This window comes from Elephantulus edwardii, unplaced genomic scaffold (assembly GCF_000299155.1).
Source record: "Elephantulus edwardii isolate Elephantulus edwardi_28Jun2011 unplaced genomic scaffold, EleEdw1.0 scaffold00016, whole genome shotgun sequence".
Lineage (NCBI taxonomy): Eukaryota > Metazoa > Chordata > Mammalia > Macroscelidea > Macroscelididae > Elephantulus > Elephantulus edwardii.
In genome coordinates this window covers 19,061,940-19,085,098 of record NW_006399766.1, presented here as the reverse complement: position 1 = coordinate 19,085,098, position 23,159 = coordinate 19,061,940, and the positions used below count along the sequence as shown (strand labels likewise).

The 23,159-nt window shown below is 39.4% G+C and overlaps 1 protein-coding gene across 1 annotated transcript in view; it reads right to left on the bottom strand.

The window, feature by feature from the left end:
* GPR112 (G protein-coupled receptor 112) overlaps positions 1 to 23,159 on the bottom strand; it is a 155,488-nt gene that overhangs the window by 62,538 nt on the left and 69,791 nt on the right. Inside the window, exon 11 of the mRNA XM_006881892.1 lies at positions 21,642 to 21,804. Coding sequence (XP_006881954.1) covers positions 21,642 to 21,804 — 163 coding nt within the window. The remainder of the gene's footprint in view (positions 1 to 21,641; positions 21,805 to 23,159) is intronic.

Below are 23,159 nucleotides of genomic sequence, written 5' to 3'. Positions count from 1 at the left end.
CTCGATCTAACATACTTTGGACATGTTGTGAGGAGAGACCGGTCCTTGGAGAGGGACATCATGCTTGGGAGGGTGGAGGGACAGCGCAGGAGAAGAAGGCCCTCTATGAGGTGGACTGATTCAGTGACTGGGATAATTGGGATGGGAGTGTCAGAGACAGTGTGATTGCCGCAGGACAGAGCGGAGTTTAGGGCTGTTGTACATAGGGTCGCTATGAGTCGCAGGCAACTCGACGGCACATAACAACAACAACAAATAAATAATTGCCCTGGATTAGTACAATAGCAATATGGAGCTGTTGTTGTTGTAATGTGCTGCTGAGTTGCCTGTGACTCAGCAACCCTATGTACAACAGCTCTGAAGCCTATCCTATCCTCATCCTGTTTCACTGTATCCAACACACCTACCCCCATTCTCCCAGTCACTGTGTCAATCCATCTCATTGAGGGTCTTCCACTCTTGTACTGTCCCTCCATCATCCTCAACATGATGTCCTTCTCCAAGGACTGGTTCCTCTTCGCAACATGTCCAAAATATATGAGATGGCACTTCAAAATCTTTGTCTCCAAGGAGAAACTTGGTTTCCTCTTCTCCAGAACAGACCTATTTGTTCTCTTGGCAGTTTATGGTATGTTCAATAATCTTCTCCAACACCCCAGCTCAAAGGCATCAATTTTTCTTCTCTCATTCATTGTCCAGCTTTCTGATGCATAGCAAATAATTGTAAAGACTATGGCCTGGATCAGGGTCACTTTAGTCTCTAGACTGACATCATTACTCTTTAGCACTTCAAAGAAGGTGCTGACAGCAGAATTTCCAAATACAATTAACCTTTTTATTTCCTGACTGCTGGTGTCAGATGGATCTTGGCTGAAAGCAGAGAGTACCAGAACAATGTTGATATGTGCTTCGTTGACTATGAAAAGGCACTTGACTGTGTAGACAACAAATTATGGCTAACCTTAAGAACGGAATCCAAAAACACTTGATAGTGCTCATGTGAAACCTATACTTAGACCAGGAAGCAGTCATTGCAACAGAGCAAGGAAACACTACATGGTCCAAAATCAGGAAGGGTGTACACTAAAGATATGTCCTATCTGCATACCTTTTCTTTTTTAAAAAATTATTTTTCTTTTTTATTTTATCAATTTTTGTGCATGTACCATCAAATCAGATCTGATTGGTACAGGAGGAGATTGCCCTCCTTCTCCAGCAGAGCATCTGGTGGATTCAAACTGCGTGCCTCTGGGATTGCAGTACAGCTTCTTGCCACTAGGCCACCAGAGCTCCCTTCTTCACACATTTTCAATCTATATGCAGAACAGATCATTCTGGAAGCTGGACTTTATGATGAAGAATGTGGTATCAGGATTGAAGGAACACTCATCAACAACCTGTGCTATGTAGATGACACAACCTGAAGTGTTTGCTGGAAAAGGTCAAGGATTACAATCTTGAATATGGATTGAAGCTCTTAATCAAGAAAACTGAGATTCTCACCACTGGGCCAATTGGCAGCACCATGATAGATGAAGAAGAGATTGGAATTATTAATAATTTCAACTTACTCAGTTCCAAAATCAGCAAAATGGAGACAGCAGAAGATTATTAAGTGAAGATTAATTAGTAGAATTTATCCCATAAAAAGACTTACTCTTTCACTGCTGTCAAGTTGGTACCAACTCATAGCTGACCCTCCAGTGGATTTTTTGGAGGTTGTAAATCACACAAAAGGAGATTGACCATCTTTGTCCCATAAAGCTACTCAAGGATTTGAAATGACAAAGAGGCATCAACTTTGGGTTAGCAGTGAACTACCTTTGGACAATACCACCAGAGCTCCCTATCAGAAAAATAAATGGAAAAACAACTTAAAACGTGTTCAGAGTCTCAAGGATCTATGGACAGTATTTGAAAGTCTTACACATGTATAATCTAAATCCCAAATGGAGGAGTGTAAAGAAATAACATTTGAAGGATAAAACATTCCCTATGTGGTTCAAGGCCATCAGCTGCTCTGAAGGAGAAAAATGAGCAGTCTCCACCTGTGTGTGAAAACCCACCAGAGGGTCAGCTATGGGTCAGTTCCAACTCTGTGGTACACAACAACAACATGGTTGAAAGACATAAATTCACACATTAAAAATGCCTAGGCACATAAGTAAAATAATGAAAACCAGAGAAAATATTGAGGGAAGTTACAGAAAAATTACAAACATTACATATAGAGAAAAAGAACTTATAATAATTTCTTGACTTTTTAACCAGAAAACATAGAAGTCAGAACATGGAAAAATATCTTTAAAATGTTGAAAACAGCAACTGTCAATCTAGAATTTTATAGCAAGAGAAAGAAGTATTTGTCAATAATAAAACTGAAGTAAAAATATTAATTTTCAGATAAATGAAAGCTAAGATAATTAATACAGTTCAAAAATACAGTAAAAATAAAGTGCAATTCCAAGGGATATTATACCAAATGGTAGGGAAAAAAAAACAGTAACCAAAAAAAGGGGGGGGAAGAAAGTGAGGCATGGAAGAAACACAGGAGACAGAAAACAATAGATTCAAATCCAACCTATCAATTGTTATATTGTTAAAAGAGTACACATTCACCGCAAGTGTCATCAGCAGCTGTTGCATGCATCAGCAGCAGCCATGGCTCTGTCCCAGTCGATTAACTAGGTACCTGTATTAAAAAGTTCTTTAAAAAAATTTTTTTTTAATTTTTATTGTATTATTTTTACGTGTACCGTCAAATCAGATCTGACTGGTACAAGAGGAGATTGCCCCCTCCTTCTCCAGCAGAGCATCTGGTGGATTTGAACTGTTTACCTTTGGGATTTCGTTGCAGCGTCTTGCCACTAGGCCTCCAGAGCTCCCATGAAAAGTTCTTAGTGTGGCCTGGACTGCTCTCCTACCTGGACCACTAGACAGAGGCCCTGCTGCCTGGAGGCCCCCTGTCACTCTGCCTGGATGCCTCAGCCCTTGTGCCTAATGGCCCTGGCACCACCAACTGGTCCCCTGATCCTGCTGCCTGGAGGACCTGGCCCCATCACCTGGACACCCCAGCCCCATCTCCCAGAGGACTTGCCCCTACAGCCCCACTGCCCGGGCATTCCCATAAGCTGCCTGGAAGCCCAGCCCTGCCACCTGGAGGACCTGGCCCTGCCGTCTTGACACCCTGCCATCTGGAGGAGGACACACTGCCACCCCTCTGAACTGTGCCAGGGACAACAATATCACAGGTGATCCCATTTCCTCTTCTCTCTTACAGTTTGAGCTGCTTTGGCCCTGGGCACATGGGACCTGCCTAGCCTAGCTGCAGCACTTGCCTAACAGAGAAGACTGCTAACTTAAAGGCCATATCTGTCCCCAAATGAAGCAAGTCTCCCCTTCAGTCAAAAGCTCAGAGAGGAATTCAGGAAGGGTAAGTGCCCTGCCCTCTTCTGAAGCATTGATTTCCTAAGCCAAAGTTTTCAGACTAAGAGCCTGTTAAGGCCTCAGGCATGAAAAAACTCTACCACAGCAATGTCACAGAAAAAGTAGACTACCTCACAGACTACCATATACAAACTCAAAACAAGATATCACCCCAAAAAAGTGACACAGTATCAATGGACTTCCTTAGGCAAGAAAGTCTAATGGAACTTTCTGACACAGAATTCAAAAGAATAATAATTGAATATTCTCAATGGGTAAAAGACAAACTCAAAGAATTACAGGACACTGCAAGCAAAAACCAAGGAAACTTAGAAAAAGAATTCAAAATAATGCAGATAAAACAAATGAGGCATTAGAGGTTCTGGAAAAACAAGAAAATACAATCCAGAATATGAAGGCCATTGTTTCAGATGCTGTCAACATGTTGGAAGGACATATGAACAGAGTTAAAGAGATGAAACACAAAACCAGTGGAATAGAAGATAGAATTGTCACCACTGACCATTAGAACAAAAACGGACTCCAAAAGGAAGGAAAAAGAAGAAATCCTAAAAATAATGCGCATATAGGAATCCCATAACAGGAAGAAGCAGGTAAAGAAATTGGAAAAAGTTGTGGAAGAATTACTAGAAGACAACTTCCAGGCATAATGAAGAATGAGAGAATATATGTTAAAGAAGCTGAGCAAACACCATATAGAATAGACCCAAAAAGAAAAAAAAACACCACCAAGGCATATCATAGTGAAGTTTGCCAGAACCAAAGATAAGGTGAGAATTCTGAAAGCAGTGAGAGAGAAACAAAGAGTAACATATAAGGGAGAGCAGATAAGATTAGGTACCAATTTCTCAGCAGAAACCATGTGAGCAAGAAGACAGTAGAATAACATATATCGAACACTCAAAGAATAAAACTGTCAACCAAGAATATTATACCGAGAAAACTGTCTATAAAATATGAAGAAGAGATGGACATATTTTCAGAAAAGCAGAACTTAAGCGATTTTGTAAAAACAAGACAAGCATTGCAAGAAACACTGAGAGATTTCCTTCTTACAGAGGAGCCACAGAAAGCAGGATGGACCAAAATAACAAGCAACAACACCAAAAAGAACTCAACAAAATAATAGCAATAACATTTTACCTCTCAATAATTATACTGAATATGAATGGCTTAAATGTACCACTGAAGAGAAAAATAATAGTAGAGTGGATAAAAATATAAGACACATAATATGCTGTCTACAAGAGACACACCTGAAAAGTGAAGATAAAGAAACACTAAAACTAAAAGGGTGGAAAAAACATAGCAAACAAATAGCAACCAGAGGAAAAAAAAAACACAAGAAGAAGCAATATTAATCTCTGATAAAATATATTTCAATGCAAAAATCATAACAAAGGACAAAGAAGATAATGCTTAAAGGATCAATAGAACAAGAGGACATAACAATTATAAATATCTATGCACCAAATGATTGTTGCTGTTGTTTTTATGTGCCATCGAGTCACTTGCAACTCATAGTGACCCTATATACAAGAGTCCTAAACATTGCTGTCTTATGCCAACCTTGCCATCTCTGACACTCTCATTCCCACCAACCCAATTATGCAATCAATCCATCTCATTGAGGGTCTTCCTCTCCTGAGCTGTCCCTCCACTCTCCCAAACATGATGTCCCTCTCCAAGGACCAGTCCCTCCTTGCAACATGCCCAAAGTATGTCAGACAAAGCTTCAGAATCCTTGACTCCAAGGAGCATTCCAGCTTCTCCCTCTCTAGGACAAACCTGTTTGTACTCCTAGCAGTCCATGGGATATTCAACACTTTCTCCAGCACCACAGCTCAAGGGCATCAATTCTCTTTCTATCATCCCTAGTCACTGACCAACTCTCCGATGCATAGCACGTAATTGTGAAGACTATGGCCCGGATCATGTGCACCTTAGTCTCCAGCCTGACGTCATTGCTCTTCAGTACTCTTGAGAGGTCCCTCACAGCTGACTTTCCCAATGCAATTTGTCTCTTGATTTTCTGGGTGCTGGTACCAAGAGTGTTGACTGTGGAGCCAAGCAAATGGAAACTGTTAACTATCTCAATCTCTTCATCATTCACACTGATGTTGCCAATTGGCCCAGTGGTGAGAATCTTTGTCTTCTTGATGTTGAGCTTCAATCCATATTGACCTTCTGTAGCAAGCGCTTCAGATCCTCCTCAGTTTGAGCAAGCAGGATTGTGTCATCTGCGTAACGCAGGTTGTTGATGACTCTTCCACCAATCCTGATGCCACATTACTCCTTGTGCAGCCCATTGTCTCAGATGATCTGTTCTGCATACAAATTGAAAAGGTATGGAGACAAAATACATCTGTGCTTCATTGACTATGCAAAGGCTTTTGACTGTGTGATCACAACAAGCTATGGCTGACTCTGAGAAGAATGGGAATCCCAGAACATTTGATTGTGCTTGTTCAAAACCTATACTTGGACCAAGAGGCAGTCGTCACAACAGAGCAAGGTGACACCACATGCTTCAAAATCAAGAAGAGGGTCCATCAGGGATGCACCAAATGATAGAGCTACAAATATATACAAAGCAAACATTAACAAAACTGAAAAAAAGAAATAGACAATACCACTCTAGTAGTAGGAGACTTTAATAAACCACTCTCAAGGAAAGATAGAACTACCAGAAACTCAACAAAGATGCTGAAGAATTAAACCACACAAAAAACCAACCTGATCTCATGGATATATACAGACTGATGCACCCCCAAAAAGTGCAGCATAACTTCTTCTCCAATGCGCATGGAACATTTTCCTGAATAGATAACATTTTAGGTCACAAGGCAAGCATCAACATATTAAAAAACTTAGAAATAATACAAAGCATCTTTTCAAACTGCAATGCTACAAAACTAGAAATTAATAACAAAAGGATAAAGGAGAAAAAATCATACATTTGGAAGCTGAACAACACCTTGCTTGAACATGAGTGAGTAATAAAAGAAATAAAAAATAAAATTAAAGTGTTTCTTGCCTGGCCCCTGGGGAGAGCTGTCAGGTTGCTCTGGAGAGTTGCCTGGTGTGTATGAGGAAATTTTATCTAAGCCACTTTCCTCTACCTCCTTCTCCAGTACATATGTATGCAACACCTCCAAAGCCCTTCTCTTTGTAACTCACAAGTTTGTTCTCTCTAGGTTTGCTCCCTTTCCTGTAGGGAACCTGAATTACTGAGTCTTGCTACAGACCTGAACCCTAAGCCCAGTTCCAGAGACAAAAGAGAAATATAACTTCCAGCTAAGGAAGCAAAGGTGGATGGAGCCTCAAGTTTCAGCCAGCCATCCCCACTGGCCTCACCTTGGCAAACACTAAAGCCCAGAGGGCAGAAAATGTCAGGAAGATATCTCCTAACTGAACAAGAAGGTATGCAGCTTCAACTCAGGACCACCAATAAAATGTTAAGGTAGGCCCCACTTCCCCCTTCATCTCAGTGCCCCTGTTCAGCATGAAGAAGCAAGAGAGTCTGTGCCCCATTCCCAAATGAGAAACCCACAAGTGAAAAAGACAATTTTTTTGTTTAAAAAAAAATTGGTCATCATTTGACTGTGCTCACCATTGTCCTGTCTTTTCTGGTCCCCACTGGATCTTTCTCATTTCCTTCACCCACTCTGCCCACCAGATTGTGCAGCCCTGTGATTTCATCCCTGCCCATCTTAACTCTTCTGCTCCCAACCCTTACCTCTTTGGATCACCATACATGCTTTTTACAATTAAAAAAATAAACAAAATGCAACACAAAAATTACTACATGACTTGGGAAGGAATGGAGAGCATTATGCTAAGTGAACTAACTCAGTCCCATAAAGACAAATACTGTATGAGACCATTGTTGTAGAAATAGAAAGATAACTAGTAAAACTAGTGTGAAGATCCTAGGGGGGAGGGGGGAGGGGGAACAATGGGGAGGGGCGGGAGCATCGTCATGGCATCACATTGTCTGATGGATCAAAGGAGGGATGGGTGGGAAGGATACAGTGAGGATCTGGAAGGACAGGACAGTGGTAGGTATATTTCAGTGTTGATTAATTTTATAAAATATAATGAATGGGAGTGATTGTATGAAACACAGTGTGAATAAAGATTATGTCGAAAAAAAGTTTCTTAATTCCACTACTGGGAATATACCCTAAAGAAATCATAACTACCATCCAAACTGATATATGTACATCCATGTTTATTGCTGCATTGTTCACAATAGCAAAGAGATGGAAACAACCCAAGTGCCTATCAACAAATGAATGGATAGAGCAGCTGTGGTATATTCACATAATGAAGTACTATACAGCACTGAAAAACAAGGAATTAATGAAATATACAAAATGGGTGGCCCTGGAGGACATTTTGCTGAGTGAAATATCTCAGTCACAAAATGACAAATAACTGCATAATGCTACTCTTCTAAAACAGGACTGACATGAGGGTTGGGAAGAAACTAAAAGAAGAGGGGATAAATCATGTACACTGCATCAAAATAGATGAGGAATAAAACTGTTTAAAAGGGGAGAAAGTTTCTTGAAACAAATGACTATGAAAATACAACTTGCCAAAACCTCTGAGAAACAGCCAAAGCACTAATTAGACGTCAATTTATAGCAATAAGCCAAAACATCAAAAGGCAAGAAGAAATGGTAATTTACTCTGTAACCAACATTGCAAATGAAAAAGAACAGCAAAAACCTCAACACCCTCTAAAAAAAACTGAAATTATAAAAATTAGGGCAGAAATAAATGAAATAGAAAACAGAAAAACAATTAAAATCATCAACAAAACCAGGAGTTGGTTCTTTGAAAAGGTCAATAAAATCAACAAACCATTAGGAAAACTAACAAAGGAAAAGAAAGAAAAGACACAAATAATCTGATTAAGAGATGAAAGGGGCAGTATCACAATAGAACCAACTAAAATTAATCATTTAAAAATGGAATATTAGGAAAAACATATACAAATATGAAAACCTAGAAGAAATGAACAAATACTTATAAAATCATAACGTATCTAAACTGACACCAACTAAAAGACCTGAACAGACCCATTACAGAAGAAATTAAATAGCTAATAAAACAACTTCCAACCAAAAAAAAAAAAAAGCCCTGGACCAGTGAGTGAATTTTATCAAATATTCAGAGAAGAACTGTCACCTATTTTGGAAAATAGAAAAAAAGATGGAATTCTCCCAGAATCCTTTAATGAAGCAAACATATCCTTGATACCAAAGCCATGTAAAGACACCACCAAAATAGAAAACTATAGGCCAATATGAACATATATGCAAAAATCCTGAATAAAATTCTGGTCAATAAAATCCAACCATACATAAAAAAAAATAATTCACCATGGTGAAATTCATAACGGATATGCAAGGATGGTTCAACAGAAGAAAAACAATCAGTGTAATTCATCACATTAACAAAACAAAGAACAAGAACGACATGATCCTATCAATTGATGCAGAAAAGGCATTTGGCAAATTCCAACACTCTTTCCTGTTAAAACACTCAACCAAAATAGGAATAGAGGGGAATTTGCTCAACATAGTAAAAAGTACATACACAAACCCAAGAGGCAACATCATTTTCAATGGAGAGAGACCAAAGGCATTCCCTTTGAGAACAGGAACTAGGCAAGGATGCCCACTATCATCTTTCCTACTCAATATTGTACTGGAAGTCCTAGTGATAGCAATAAGACAAGAGAAGGAAATAAGAAGTATCTAAATTGGCTACTCCTTGGAGGCAAGGATTCTGGGGCTCCGTCTGATATACTCTGGACATGTTGTAAGAAGAGACAGGTCCTTGGAGAGGGACATCATGCTTGGTAGGGGAGAGGGACAGCGCAGGAGGAGAAGACCTTCCATGAGGTGGATTGATTCAGTGACTGGGGTAATCGGGATGGGTGTGTCAGAGGCAATGTGATTGGCACAGGATAGAGCAGGGTTTAGGGCTGTTGTACATAGGGTCACTATGATTCGCAAACAACTGGATGGCACATAACAGCAACAACAACAACAAATTGGCAAAGAGGAGGTAAAATTATCTCTATGCAGATGATATGATAGTATACTTAGAAAACCCTTAAGACTCAGTGAGAAAACTACTGGACAAAGTCAACAAATTAAGCAAAGTGGCAGAATACAAGATCAATATACAAAAATCAGTTAGCTTCTCTACAGTGACAAAGAGAATACAGAACTGGAACTAAGGAAATCAATACCCATCACATTAGCTAATCACAAGATTAAATATTTAGGAGTAAATCTAACTAGAAATACAAAAGACCTACTCAAAGAAAATTACAAAATATTGCTACAAGGAAAAAAAAGAGGCCTGGGGAAATAGAAGAATATATCATGTTCTTGGATAGGAATACTCAATATTGTGAAAATGATAATTCTACCAAAGGCAATCTATAAATCAATGCAATCCCAACACAAATACCAATTCTCTTCTTCAATGAGATGGAAAAGGTCATTTCCAGTTTCATTTGGAATGGAAAGAGGCCCCAAATAAGCAAAGCACAAAGTATAAAAAGAGAAATAAGGTAGGAGGCATCTTACTCCCTGATCTCAAATCCTACTGCACAGCCATGGTGGTCAAGACAGCATGGTTCCAGTACAGTGGCAAACACATAGATCAATGGAATATAATTGAGAACCCAGAAATCAGCTCATCTTCCTATGGTCAACTGATTTTTGCCAAGGAGATGAAATCAAGTGGGGAAAGGAAAGCCTCTTTTTGTTGGCAAAATTGGAAAACTATCTGTAGAAAATTCAAGCAAGACCCATACCTCACATTATACACAAACCAACCCAAAGTGTATCAAGGACCTAGGAGTAAAACCAAGGACAATAATCTTAATCCGAGGAAAGCTTAGTAGAACTCACGAACAATCTCCCAAGCATCCTGAAAAACCAACAACCAGGAGAGAATAAAATAGGTAAATGGGATCTTCTAAGAACCAAATCTCTATGCACATCCAAAAACTCTTCCAACAAGGTAAAAAGGAAAGCCACAGACTGGGAAAAAATATTTGGTAATTACATGTATGATTCTCACCACTGGGCCAATTGGATGGCCAATCCATCAGGATGAATAATGAAGAGACTGAGATTGCTTTAGTTTGTTTGGCTCCACAGTCAACACTCTTGGCACCAGAAGCCAAAAAATTAAAAGACATATTGCGATGGGGAAGTCTGCTATTAGGGACCTCATCAGAGAACTGAAGAACAATGGTGTCACTCTGGAGACTAAGGTGTGCTTGATACAGGCCATGGTCTTTGCAATCATTTGCTGTGCAACAGAGAACTGAACAATAACTAGGGGGATTAGAAGGAGAATTGATGCCTTCGAGCTGTGGTGCTGAAGAACAGTATTGACTATACCACGGACTGCTAAGAAAACGAACAGGTTCATCTTGGAGAGTGTTAAACCGGGATGCTTCTTGGAGGCAAGGATTCTGAAGCTTAGTCTGACATACTTTGGGCATGTTGCAAGGAGGGACCAGCCCTTGGAGAGGGACGTCATGCCTGCAAGGGTGGAGGGACAGCGCAGGAGAGGAAGACCCTCTATGAGATGGATTGATTCAGTGACTGGAGTAGTGGGGATGGGTGTGTCAGAGACTGAGACTGGCACAGGACAGGGCAGGGATTAGGGCTGTTGTACATAGGATCACTGTGAGTCACAGGCAACTAGATGCCACATAACAACAGCAACAATGACATGTATGATAAGGGACTTATATCTAGAATTTATAGACTACTCCAGAACCTCAACAAGATAAACAATCCAATTGCAAAATGGGCAAAGGATATGAAAAGCCACTTCACTAAAGAAGACATTCAGATGGTGAACAAACACATGAAGAAATGTTCAAAATCCCTAGCTCTAAGAAAGATATCATTCAAAACCACTATGAGATATCACCTCACCCCAGTAACAATAACAAAGTTCAACAGAGCAGCAACCAACAAATGCTGATGATATTGTGGAGAAATTGGAACCCTTATTCACTGATGATGAGAGTGTAAAATGGTGCAACCACTCAGGAAGGCAGTATTTGACCCAGCAATTGCAATACTAGCCATATGTTGTTGTTGTTGTGTTGTTGTTATGTGCCATCGAGTCGCCTGCGACTCATAGCGACCCTATGTACAACAGCCCTAAACTCCGCTCTGTCCTGTGCCAATCGCACTGTCTCTGACACTCCCATCCCAATTATCCCAGTCACTGAATCAATCCACCTCATAGAGGGCCTTCCTCTCCTGCGCCGTCCCTCCACCCTCCCAAGCATGATGTCCCTCTCCAAGGACCGGTCTCTCCTCACTATTGCCACCCAAACAGATATATGTACACAAATGTTTCCTGCTGCATCGTTCACAATAGCAAAGAGGTGGAAGCAACCCACGTGCCCATCATCAAATAAATGGACAGAGAAGCTGTGGTATATTCACACAGTGGAATATTACGGAGCACTGAAAATCAAGGAATTCATGAAATATTCTACAAAATGGGTGATCCTGGAGGACATTATGCTGAGTGATATATCTCACTCCCAAAAGGACAAATACTGCACAACGCTACTGTTATAAAATAGGACTGACTTGTTGTCGGGGGAAAATAAGAAAAGAGGAGATAAATAATGAACACTGCATTTAAATAGATAAGGGAAAGAACTGCCTAAATTAAATGTATGATTAGGTATTATTTGTATGACAACAGTCCAGAAGAAGAAGTACATCATTGCAAAGAGGACTGGGGTCGGGGGAAGGGGGTGAGGTAGGTAATTGTGTAATAATTAATGAATATTTTTTAAAAAGTAAATTGGGAGAGGAGTAAGGAAGGAAAAATGGGTAAAATGCACAAAAATGAATGAGTGAAAATATAACTTCTCTGTAAACAAACATTAAAATCACAATTAAAATTTTACAAAAAATAAAAAACCAAAACACTGAAAATAAGTTTGTTTCCAATGGCAGCCAGTGGAAATTTGGGGCATATACCTTTCGTTGATGAATTGCAATAGTGAAGTCCACATTTCATCAAAGACTTAATCATTTACTCAACTCAGCCATAAACACAAAAAAGTAAAAAATGTCTCTAATATAAGATTTATCCCTTTTTTAATGAGGTAAAATATATGAAAGCAAAATGTATGTAATTATTTCCAAATGATTCAATGTCAATAAAAAAATCTATTTAAAAAAAGACTACGGTGTGCCTGATACAAGTCATGTTCCATTTTCAAAGTCTTTGGAACACAGCAAAAGCAGTGCTTTGAGATCAATTCATAGGAATAAACATACACATTAAAAAAGAAGGAACCTGGATCACAACAGAAACACTGCCTGCCAGTGAGGGGCTGCAGTTTAAGTGGGGGGGGGAATCCCACTCACTACTGGCCACTGCCTAGAGACCCCACTTCCCTGCCACCTAGAGGCTGCCAAGCTGCCACTTCCACTGTCAAGCACCAGTACCACCAATATCACTAGTACTTAGGGTTAAACAGTGCTGTCTAGCAGTGTGATCCTCAGGCCAAGAAGGAAGCACAAATATACAGGTCCTTGATGAAACATTGCCATACTCAGGGAAACTATATTGTTACAACAACTTAACATCTACTAAGAAAAGACTCACATATTACCAAAAAAAGCAGCAGTTTGCCTCAGTCATCATGAAAAACAAAATAACCCTTCTCCCCAAAATAAGCAAACTCAATGAATACACCACATCGAACCAGAAGAAATATGTTGATGTAGATTTATTTGAACAGCTACAGAAGAAGATGCAAATGGTGGATGGAATCCATTAAAAGAGCAAATAGCCAGAGACAACAATCCAGAAGAAATATGTTGATGAGGACTAACTTGAACAGCTATGGAAGAAAATGCAAGAGATGGAAGAAAGAATTGATAGTATAGATAAAGAGGTACAAGAACTTAAAAAATCATCACAAGACAGAGAGGGATCCAGGCTATGAAAAGGCATTTGGACCAAAACAAGTTGTGGTTTATATTGAAAAGACAGGAGTCTCAGAGCATTTAATTGTGCTCATGTGAAACCTATCCCTGGACCCGGAGGCAGTTGTGTTAACAGAGCAGGGAAACACTGTATGGTTTAAAATTAAGAAGCATGTGCATCAGGGTTGTATTCTCTCCCCATACCTATTGAGTCTATATGCTGAGCAAATTATTTGAGAAGCTGGACTCTATGAAGATAAATATGGCATCAGGTTTGGTGGGAGACTCAACAATAATCTGCATTATGCAGATGACACAATCTTGTTTGCTGAAAGTGAGATGAACTTAAAGCACTTGTTGCAGAAGATCAAGGAATGCAGCCTTCAGTATGGGTTGCATCTCAGTGACAAGAAAACAAAGATTCTTACCACTGGATCACTAGGCAACATCATGATGGATGGAAAGGAGATTGAAACTGTCAACAGATTCATCTTGCTTGGATCCACAATTAACACCCTTGGTGCCAGCAGTCAGGACAAAGGAGACTCATTGCACTGGGAAAGTCTGCAGTTAGGGACCTCTCCAAATTAATGAGGAGGGATATTATAGCTAATGTTAGACGGATATTGGCAGAAAGCAGAGAGTACCAGGGGAATGTCTATCTGTGCTTCATTGAGTACGCAAAGGCTTTTGACTGTGTGGATCACAACAAGCTATGGCTGCTACTCTTTTTCTCTTCAATAGTGCATTTAAACCATTCACATTCAGTGTGATCATTCAGAGGCAAGGTTTTATTGCTGTCATTTTACTGAGTCCTTTTTGATGTTGCTGCTGGTTACTTTGGTCTATCCTGCTTTCTGTGGCTCCTCTGTAAGAAGGATATCTCTCAGTGTTTCTTGCAATGCTGGTCTTGTTTTTATAAATTCCCTTAGGTTCTGCTTTTCTGAGAATATCTTGATCTCTCCTTCATATTTTATGGACAGTTTTGCTGGATGTAGTATTCTTATTTGACAGTTGTATTCTTTGAGTGTTTGATATATGTCATTCCACTGTCTTCTTGCTTGCATGGTTTCTGCTAAGAAATTAGCACTTAATCTTAGTTGCTCTCCCTAATAGGTTACTCTTTTTTTCTCCCTAGCTGCTTTCAGAATTCTCTCTTTATCTGTGGTTCTGGTAAATTTCACTATGATATGCCTTGGTGTTTTTCTTTTGGGATTTATTCTATATAGTGTTTGCTCAGCTTCTAGAATATATATATTCTCTCCTTCTTCATTATGCCTGGAAAGTTGTCTTCTAGTTATTCTTTCACAGCTTTCTCAGTGCCTTTATTTGTTCTTTCCTGTTCTGGGATTTCTAATATATTCATGTTATTTCTCTTGATGGTGTCCCACATTATTCTTATTCTTTCTTCTTATTCCTTCCTTTTTGAGTCTGCTTTTTGTTCTAGCAAATCAGAGGTGACAATTCTATCTTTTATTTCACTGGTTCTGTGTTCCATCTCTTAAACTCTGTTCATATTTCCCTCCAACAAGTTGACATCTGAAACACTGGTCCTCATATATTGGATCGTGGTTTTTTAAATTTTTTTCCAGACCTTCTTATGCCTTGATGGTTTTATCTGAATTGTTTTGGATTGTTTGGGGGTTGTTTCAGTTTGTTTGTTTTTGTTTAAGTTCTTCTTGGTTTTGGCTTGCAGTATCCTGTAATTCTTCACGTTTTTCTTTCACCCATTAAAAATATTCAATCACTGTTCTTTTAAATTCTGTGTCAGAAAGTTCCATCAGACTTCCTGGCTTCAGGAAATCCATTTGAACTGTGTAACTTTTTTTGGTGACATCCGGTTTTGGGTTTGTGTAGTGTGTTAGGTAGCCTGCTTCTTCCGTGACTGCTGTGATAGAGTTTTTCTGCTTAAGGCGATAGCAGGCTCTTAGTATGATGTTACTGCTCTACAGAAGGGTGGGGCAGCTACCCTGCCTTAGTTTCTCTTTGAACTTTTTACTCAAGGGAAAACTTGTTTTAGTTCCAGAGATATAAGGCCAGTGAATTAACAGCATCCTCTGTCAGACCACTGCCACAACTAGGCCAGTTTAAAGTGCCCCGTGCTAAAGGCAGCTCAAGCATTGGGAGGAGGGAGGAAATGAAATAGGTTTACCTGTGTTACTAATGTCCCTGTTGCAGTTCAGAGGGGCAATAGCAAGTTGTCGTCCAGGCGTTGGGGCTAGAGCATCCAGGCAGTGGGGCTTGGTTCTCCAGATCATGGGGCCATGTCCTCCAGGCAGCAGATCCTGGACTTCCAGGTGGCGGGGCCATGACTTCCAGGTGATGGGGCTGGGACTTCAAGGCAGTGGGCGAGTTTCCAGGTGGTAGGGATGGGACTTCCAGATGGAGGGGCAGGTGCCAGACTTCCGGATGATAAGCAGGAACATCCAGACAGCAGGGCAAGGTCCTTCAGGTGGTGGGTTTGGGAGTCCAGGCAGCAGGGTTGGGGGCCTCTAGTCAGAGGAGCAGGCACACCAGGCAGTGGTGCTGCAGTCTAGTGCTCCAGGCAAGAGACCAGTCCAGGACACACTAAGAAGCTTCGTCTGACATACTTTGGACATGTTGCAAGGAGGGACCAGTCCTTGGATAGAGACATCATGCTTGAGAGTATGGAGGAATAGCACAGGAGAGGGAGACCTTCAATGAGATTAATTGATTCAGTGACTAGGGGAATGGGGGTAGGTGTGTCAGAGACAATAAAATTGGCACAGGATAGAATAGGTTTGGGAGCTGTTGTACATAAGGTCACTGTGAGTCACAGGCGACTCAATGGCACATAACAACAATAACAACCTAGTAAATTGATTGGATACGTGGAGGATAATGACATGCAGAGAGCGATACACAGAAAGCCATAACGTCAGTTTTTGATGAGTCTTCCTACATCCTGATTCTACATTCCTCCTCATAAAGCTCATCTTCCAAAATTATCTGTTCTACATATAGATTGAAAAGGTATGGAGACAGGATGCATCCCTGATGCACTCTTTTCCTGATTTTGAACCATGCAGTGTTTCCCTGCTGTGTTCCAAGTACTGCTTCCTGGTCCAAGTATAGGTTTCGCAAAAGTACAATCAAGTGTTCTGGGCTTCCCATTTTCCTCAAAGTTAGCCACAATTTGTTGTGATCCACACAGTCAAATGTCTTTGCATAGTCAATAAAACACAGATAGACATTCCTCTGGCACTCTCTGCTTTCAGCCAAGATCCATCTGACATTGGTAACAATGTCAATAATGTCTACTGCTATGATTGCTTGTATTTCTGTTAGTTCTCTGTCAATGTACTGTTCAAGTAATTTCTGTATGATCTTCAGCAGGATTTTGCTAGTGTGTGATATTAGTGATATTGTTTTATAATTTCCACCCTCTGTCAGGTCACCTTTCTTTGGAATGGGAGTAAATATGGATCTCTTCCAGTCAGTTGGCCAAGTTGTCCTCCAGATTCCTTGGCATATCTTGGTGAGCACATCCAGGACAGCATCTGTTTGTTGAAATACATCAAGTGGTAGTCCTTCAATTCCTGAGGCTTTATTTTTTGCCAAGTCCTTCAGAACAGCCTGAAGTTCCTCCTTCATCACCATTGCCTCTTGATCATATGTTGTTTTATGAAATTCTTCTGTGTCAGCCAATTCTTTTTTGGTACAATGACTGTATACTCCTTCCATCTTCATGTAATGCTTCCCAAATTATTCAATATTCTGCCCATAGCATCCATAAGTATTGTAATTCTCAGCTTGAATTTGTTCTTCAATTCCTTCAGCTTAAGAATTACTGAGCAAGTTCAGCCCTTTTGATATTCTGACTCTAGCTCCTTGCACATTTCATTATAATACTTTGCTTTTCCTTCCTGTACTGCCCTTTGAAATCTATTCAGCTCCTTAACTTCTTGATTTCTTCCCTTTGCTTTGGCTTCCCGACACTCTTGTGCAATATTCAGAGTCTCTTCTGACATCAATTTTGGTCTTTTCTTCTTGTCCCTTCTTTGTATTCACCTTTTTCATTCTTCATGAATTATATGTTTGATATTTTCTCACAGCTCATCTGATCTTAGTTCAGTAGCGTTCAAATCCCCCAAACTATTCTAGAGTTGGTTTTTAAATTCATAGGGGATAGACTCAAGATCATATTTTGATTACTGTGCCTTTGATTTAACCTTCTTTAGCTTTAATTTGAACTTGCATATGAGTAGTTGATAGTCTGTTCCACAATCAGCACCTGGCCTAGTTTTCATTGCTGATATTGAACTTCTCCAACAATTCCTTCCACAGGTGTAATCCATCTGATTCCTGCGCATCTCATCAGGTTAAAGTCATGTGTGTAGTCTGTGTTTATGTTTCTTATAAAATGTACTTTCTATGACTCAATTATTGATTGTACAAAATTCTATCATTCTATCCCCAGCCTCATATCTGTCCCCAAGTCTGTATTTTCTGATTACTAATCCTTCTTCATGGTTCCCAACTTTTGCATTCCAGTCACGCATTATTGTTAGTGCATCTTGGTCACATGTTCTATCGATTTCTGACCTAACAGTTGGTAGAAATCATCTATTTCCTCCTCTTTGGCTCTAGTTCTTGGTGCATAAATGTGAATGATAGTGGTATTAACAGATCTTCCTACAGTATTGTCTTTCAATGGATCTAGAAACAGCCTTTCTAACTATGAAAGCGACCCTGTTTTTTCTCACCTTTTTGTCTCCAGCATAGTAGATTATATGATTGCCTGATTTAAAATGTCCCATGCCAACTATCTGTACATAATATGGTGTTTGTACAACATCCACATTATGTAACATCCTATTTCACAGAACATGAATTGCCTTAAGCAATTCGTGACACATATGTATAGAAAGAGAAAAAGAAACTACACATAAGAGAGAGACAGAGAGTAAGGGAGAATGAAAATCAGATATGAATTAATGCACTAATGCAGAGGTCAGCAATTTTTTTTTTCTTAAAGGGTTAGATAAGAAATAATTTTGACCTAAAAGACCAAAAGGGCTATGTTGTAATACTTTTTCACTGTATATGAAAGCTACCACAAACAAAATAAGTGACTACATTCAAATAACATTTTATTTATAAAAAACAGGCAGCCTCACTAGCCTTTAATTTATTGTTCATTCAGTTATGCATCTATCTCAGGTACAGGAATTATATCTTGAGACCTTCCTATTTCCTGATAATAGAGGAAGTGAACCAAGAAAAGGTCAGTTTTGATGGGAAGGGCAGTGAAACAAACACCGGATTTAGAGCTTAAGAGATCAACGTTATAACCTAATAAGAGACATAGCCGTGAGGTCAAAAGACTCCTTGTTCTAAATAAAGTAAAGAAAGACTGCTTAAAAGGAATATATGATTGGGTATTGTTTGCATGACAACAGTCTAAAATAAAAGCTGTATAGGAAAGTGGACTAGGGTAGGGGGATGGGGGGATTGTACAACAATGAAAGAATTTTTCTTTCAAAGAGAAAAGTGTGGTGGGGTGGGCAGGGAGGAAAATGTGCAACAAAGAATGAATGAAAATCCAAGTTCTCTATAAACTTACATTAAAATCTCAACTTAAAATTTTTAAAAAAAAAAGTCCCATGCCAATCCATCTCATTTCACTAATACTTAATATGTCAATATTTATGCATTTCATTTCCTTCTTATTAATGTCTAATTTTCCTACATGCTTCTCACATTCCATGTATCAATCACTAGTTTCTTCTTACAGCTGTTTTTCCTCCTTTGTGCTTCCAAATTTGAGTGCTCAGCCTCAGCTGCCATATCTGTTAGTCTGCTCTAAGTGTGCTCTTCTGTACATAGGGTTTTTGAAGGCCTGTTATATTGTGGAAGTGGATGGCCAATCCTTCTTTCCAGTCTATCTTAATTTGGATGCTTAGTTTTAGAACAATATCTGACAGACAAGCATTTTACCAACCAGATGAGAGACACTTCCCTGACAGATATAACCAATACATTCACTGTAACCCACCCTTTCTCAAACACATGTTTCTTATCTCTTCTCTTTCTCTGTTACATCACCATTCCTTGCACTCCTGCCTACATGGTCAAACTCTCCTTTTCCCAGTCACCTCTTGATATAACAGCTTAGTCCACAATTCACGTCTGTGATGGCTTGCACTACACATGGCTACTGGTCTCTCACACTGTTGTCTGTTTATTGTTTAGGAGGATATAAGTCCAAATCTCCTGTACCAATTCAGGGAAATATTTTGCTTGAGGCAATACTAAGGGAAGTTCCTTGCCACTGAGCTTCTGCTAAGTCTTGTAATTTGGTGTCTCTGTTTACACTGCTGTCACAATGTGATAATTTCCAAGGTCCAGATAGTTCTCTTCTAGATCTGATATGGTGGTGGTGGTTTTTGTTTGGCCTGAGGGTCAAAGCCCCAAGGGGCTGATACAGTTTTGAGAACTGAATATCCTTTCCTGAAAGAGGATGTTAAGACAGTGATGGATTTCTAGGAAAATGGTTTTACCTAATTAAGTTTATAGGGTAGTCCCCGATCCTGTTGTGTGCAGATTCATGGGTTCTGATGCTGTGTTAGGAGGCCCAATTTGAATACTCACATACCCAAAAGAGGTTTGAGACTGAATATCCTTTCCTGAAAGATGATGTTAAGGAAGCCAATGAATTTCTGGGAGAATGGTGTTACCTGATTATAAGAAGATTATAAGGTGGTCTCAGATTCTGTCTTGTGCAAATCTGTAGGTTCCAAACGCTGTTTAGGAGGCCAATTTTGTATATCCAGACCCCTTGACGCATAACACCCATGTTATAAAATAGGATTGAAATGGGGAATTGGGAAGAGAATAGGAACAGTGGATATATAGTTAACAGTGCATTGGAATAGATGAGGAGAAAAACTGTATGAAAGGGATGTATGTTTAGGCATTATATGTATGACAACAATCTGGAACAAGAGGTGCACTGCAAAGTGGACTGTGGGAGGGGAAAGGGTGAGAGAATGAGAAAAATGTGCAACAATGAACAAACGAAAACCCAGCCTTTCTGTAAACTTTCATGAAAATCATAATTAAAAAAAATACATTTAAAAAATAAAGGCAACAAAGCAAGTAAACAGGGAAAGGAAAGTCTTTTCAATAAATGGTGCTGGAAAAACTAGGTATCTATATGAAACAAAATGGATCCCGACTCCTCTCTAATAATATATAAAAATTCATTCAAGCTAGATTCTATTATTTCATTTATATAAAGCTTCAGAACAGATAAACACTAATCTTTGGTGGAAAAAAATTATGAGAACAGGTATTGTTACTGAAGTTAGTTCTGAAGTTAGAAGCAGAATGGATTAAATGTGTAGGGAGCAGGAGGTGCTTTTGCAGGTAATAGTAATGTTCTAGAGCTTACAGAGGTTTCGGTTATACAAACATGTCAGAATGAAATGAATTGGGATTTGGCCATTTTTCTGTACACAAAAACAAATCTAGCCTCCCAAATAGTTTTGAGTAGGGAAGTGATGGCCTAGATGAGAAAAGGCTGAAAGGACTCACACTTGAAAGTCATTCAGAGAAAGGTTTGAGTACTGGTTCAATCATCAGGCTGCGTGACCTTGAGCAAACTCTATTTCTTTTCTCTATCCCTGGTAGATAAGTAGTCAAAACATGGAAGCTAATAATAAAGTGACACATGAGATGATTTCAGGTCACAGGACTAAAGTGACCTACACATATGACATACACATCTCACAATGCCATTCTAACCATCGCATTAGTTTAGCCCACTACGGGATCTTCTCTTGGATACTTGTATTTTCTTAGGGTCTTTTGATGGTGGTTATTGTTAGGTGCCATGGAGTCAGAACCTACTCTTAGCTGACCCTCCAGAGAGTTTTCAGAGTAAATCATCTGGGAGGATATTGCCCATCTTTCTCCACTGGAGCTTCAAGTGGATTTGAACTGTGTGCCTTTGCTTTAGGAGAGTAATCCCTTGTCACAAACCACCAGAGCTACCTTTTGACAGTTAAAACCTTTTTTAAAAATTAAAAAAGTACACCCTCTCCTTCCCAAAGTGGGACTACTGCTTGGAGAAGTTGTTTCTAATTGGCTCTGAGTTTTGCTTGACTCTCAGTTCTAGTTGGCTTTCAGTTCTGATTGGCTTTAACTGGCACTCACCTCAGGGTCTGTGCCTTCTTCATAAGAGCGAATGCCAAAGGCCATGCCTTCAAACGTGTGGTCCACCCGCAGCACAGTCAACGCCAACCTGGCCACTGTCAAGTTTGCTGTCCTCCCAGAAAACTCCATCTTGTGACCAGCACGATCAATTATTCTCAGAATTCTGTAAGGAATCACAGGTACTGGTAAAACATTCCCATTTTGTGTATGTGTGTGTGTTATTGTTATTTCATATTGGTTTGTATACAACATTCATATACATTGTTTCATTCATGTATAGTCAGCTGTAAACTATTTGTACATATTCCTTCATTCACATTCTGCTTCATACAACCATTCTCATACATTGTGTTTTATAAAATTAATCATCATTGATCTTCGCCCATTATCATTCCATCTTTTTTTTTTAATCATTCCATCTTTTTAGGTCTCCACTATATCTATCGTAATTTCTTCACTGCCTCTCCTCCACCCACCAAACTCTGCAACCTCGTGATTTCCTCCCCACCACCCCCAGACTCCTTGCCCCCTCCCCTTCTCCATTTGGACTTTTATACACATCTTACTAGTTATCCTTCAATTTTTTAAACAATTTTTTATACTAGTTTATTTACAAAGTTAGAATACAATGCTTTTCACACTGGATCTTTCCTATTTCCTTCACCACCCTGACACTATGTGCGACCAAATTCCTTATGTGTGACCCTATGATTAATCTGCCCGCCCTCCCCACGCCAGGCCTATCCTCACCCCACTGCTTATATTCCCTCCCCTCTTAGATCCTCATTTTCATTCTACAGTATTGGTTTTATACAGTATTTGTCCTGATGGGACTGAGTTGGTTCACTCAGCATAATACTTTCCTGTCCTTCCCAAGTTTGGCAGACAAAATCATTGTTCCTGCATATCCTTCTATTTTTACAATAATGGTTTTATGCAGTGTTTGTCCTCATGAGATGGAGTGGATGCACAATTCATTGTCCTTGAAAAGTTTACTCTATAAGAGTTTGTTCTGCATTTTAAATCACTATCTTTACATTGTTTAGGAATGATTCAATAAGAGAGAGTGTTTCTCTCATTTCTAGTCATACAGAAAAATGAAATAAGTTCACTGAGTTCTATTTCCTCATCTGAAAAACTGGAGGTAATATTAGCACAGCTCTTAAGAGATTGTTTTAGAGATTAAATGAAACTATTGTATGTACAGCCAAATTCTGGAGAACTTCATAAAGCCTGGTAAGAAGTTTGGATTTTATTCAAAGGGCAATGGAAACAAGATCAAGAAAAGATCTCATTAAGTTTTTTATTGGGGTTTTTTTAAAGGAAAGGTTTACACACTGGTAGAAACAAATAGAGGGATTGACAGGATGGGAGGATGGGCAGAGGGCAGCAGAGATTAGTGGATGGATGTTAGAGTGAAGGAAAAGGGAAGCAACATTGAGGATTTGATGAGACATTACAAACAATGACATTGTTTGATTGTAATTAACATTATAAAACATTAACATTTATGTAATA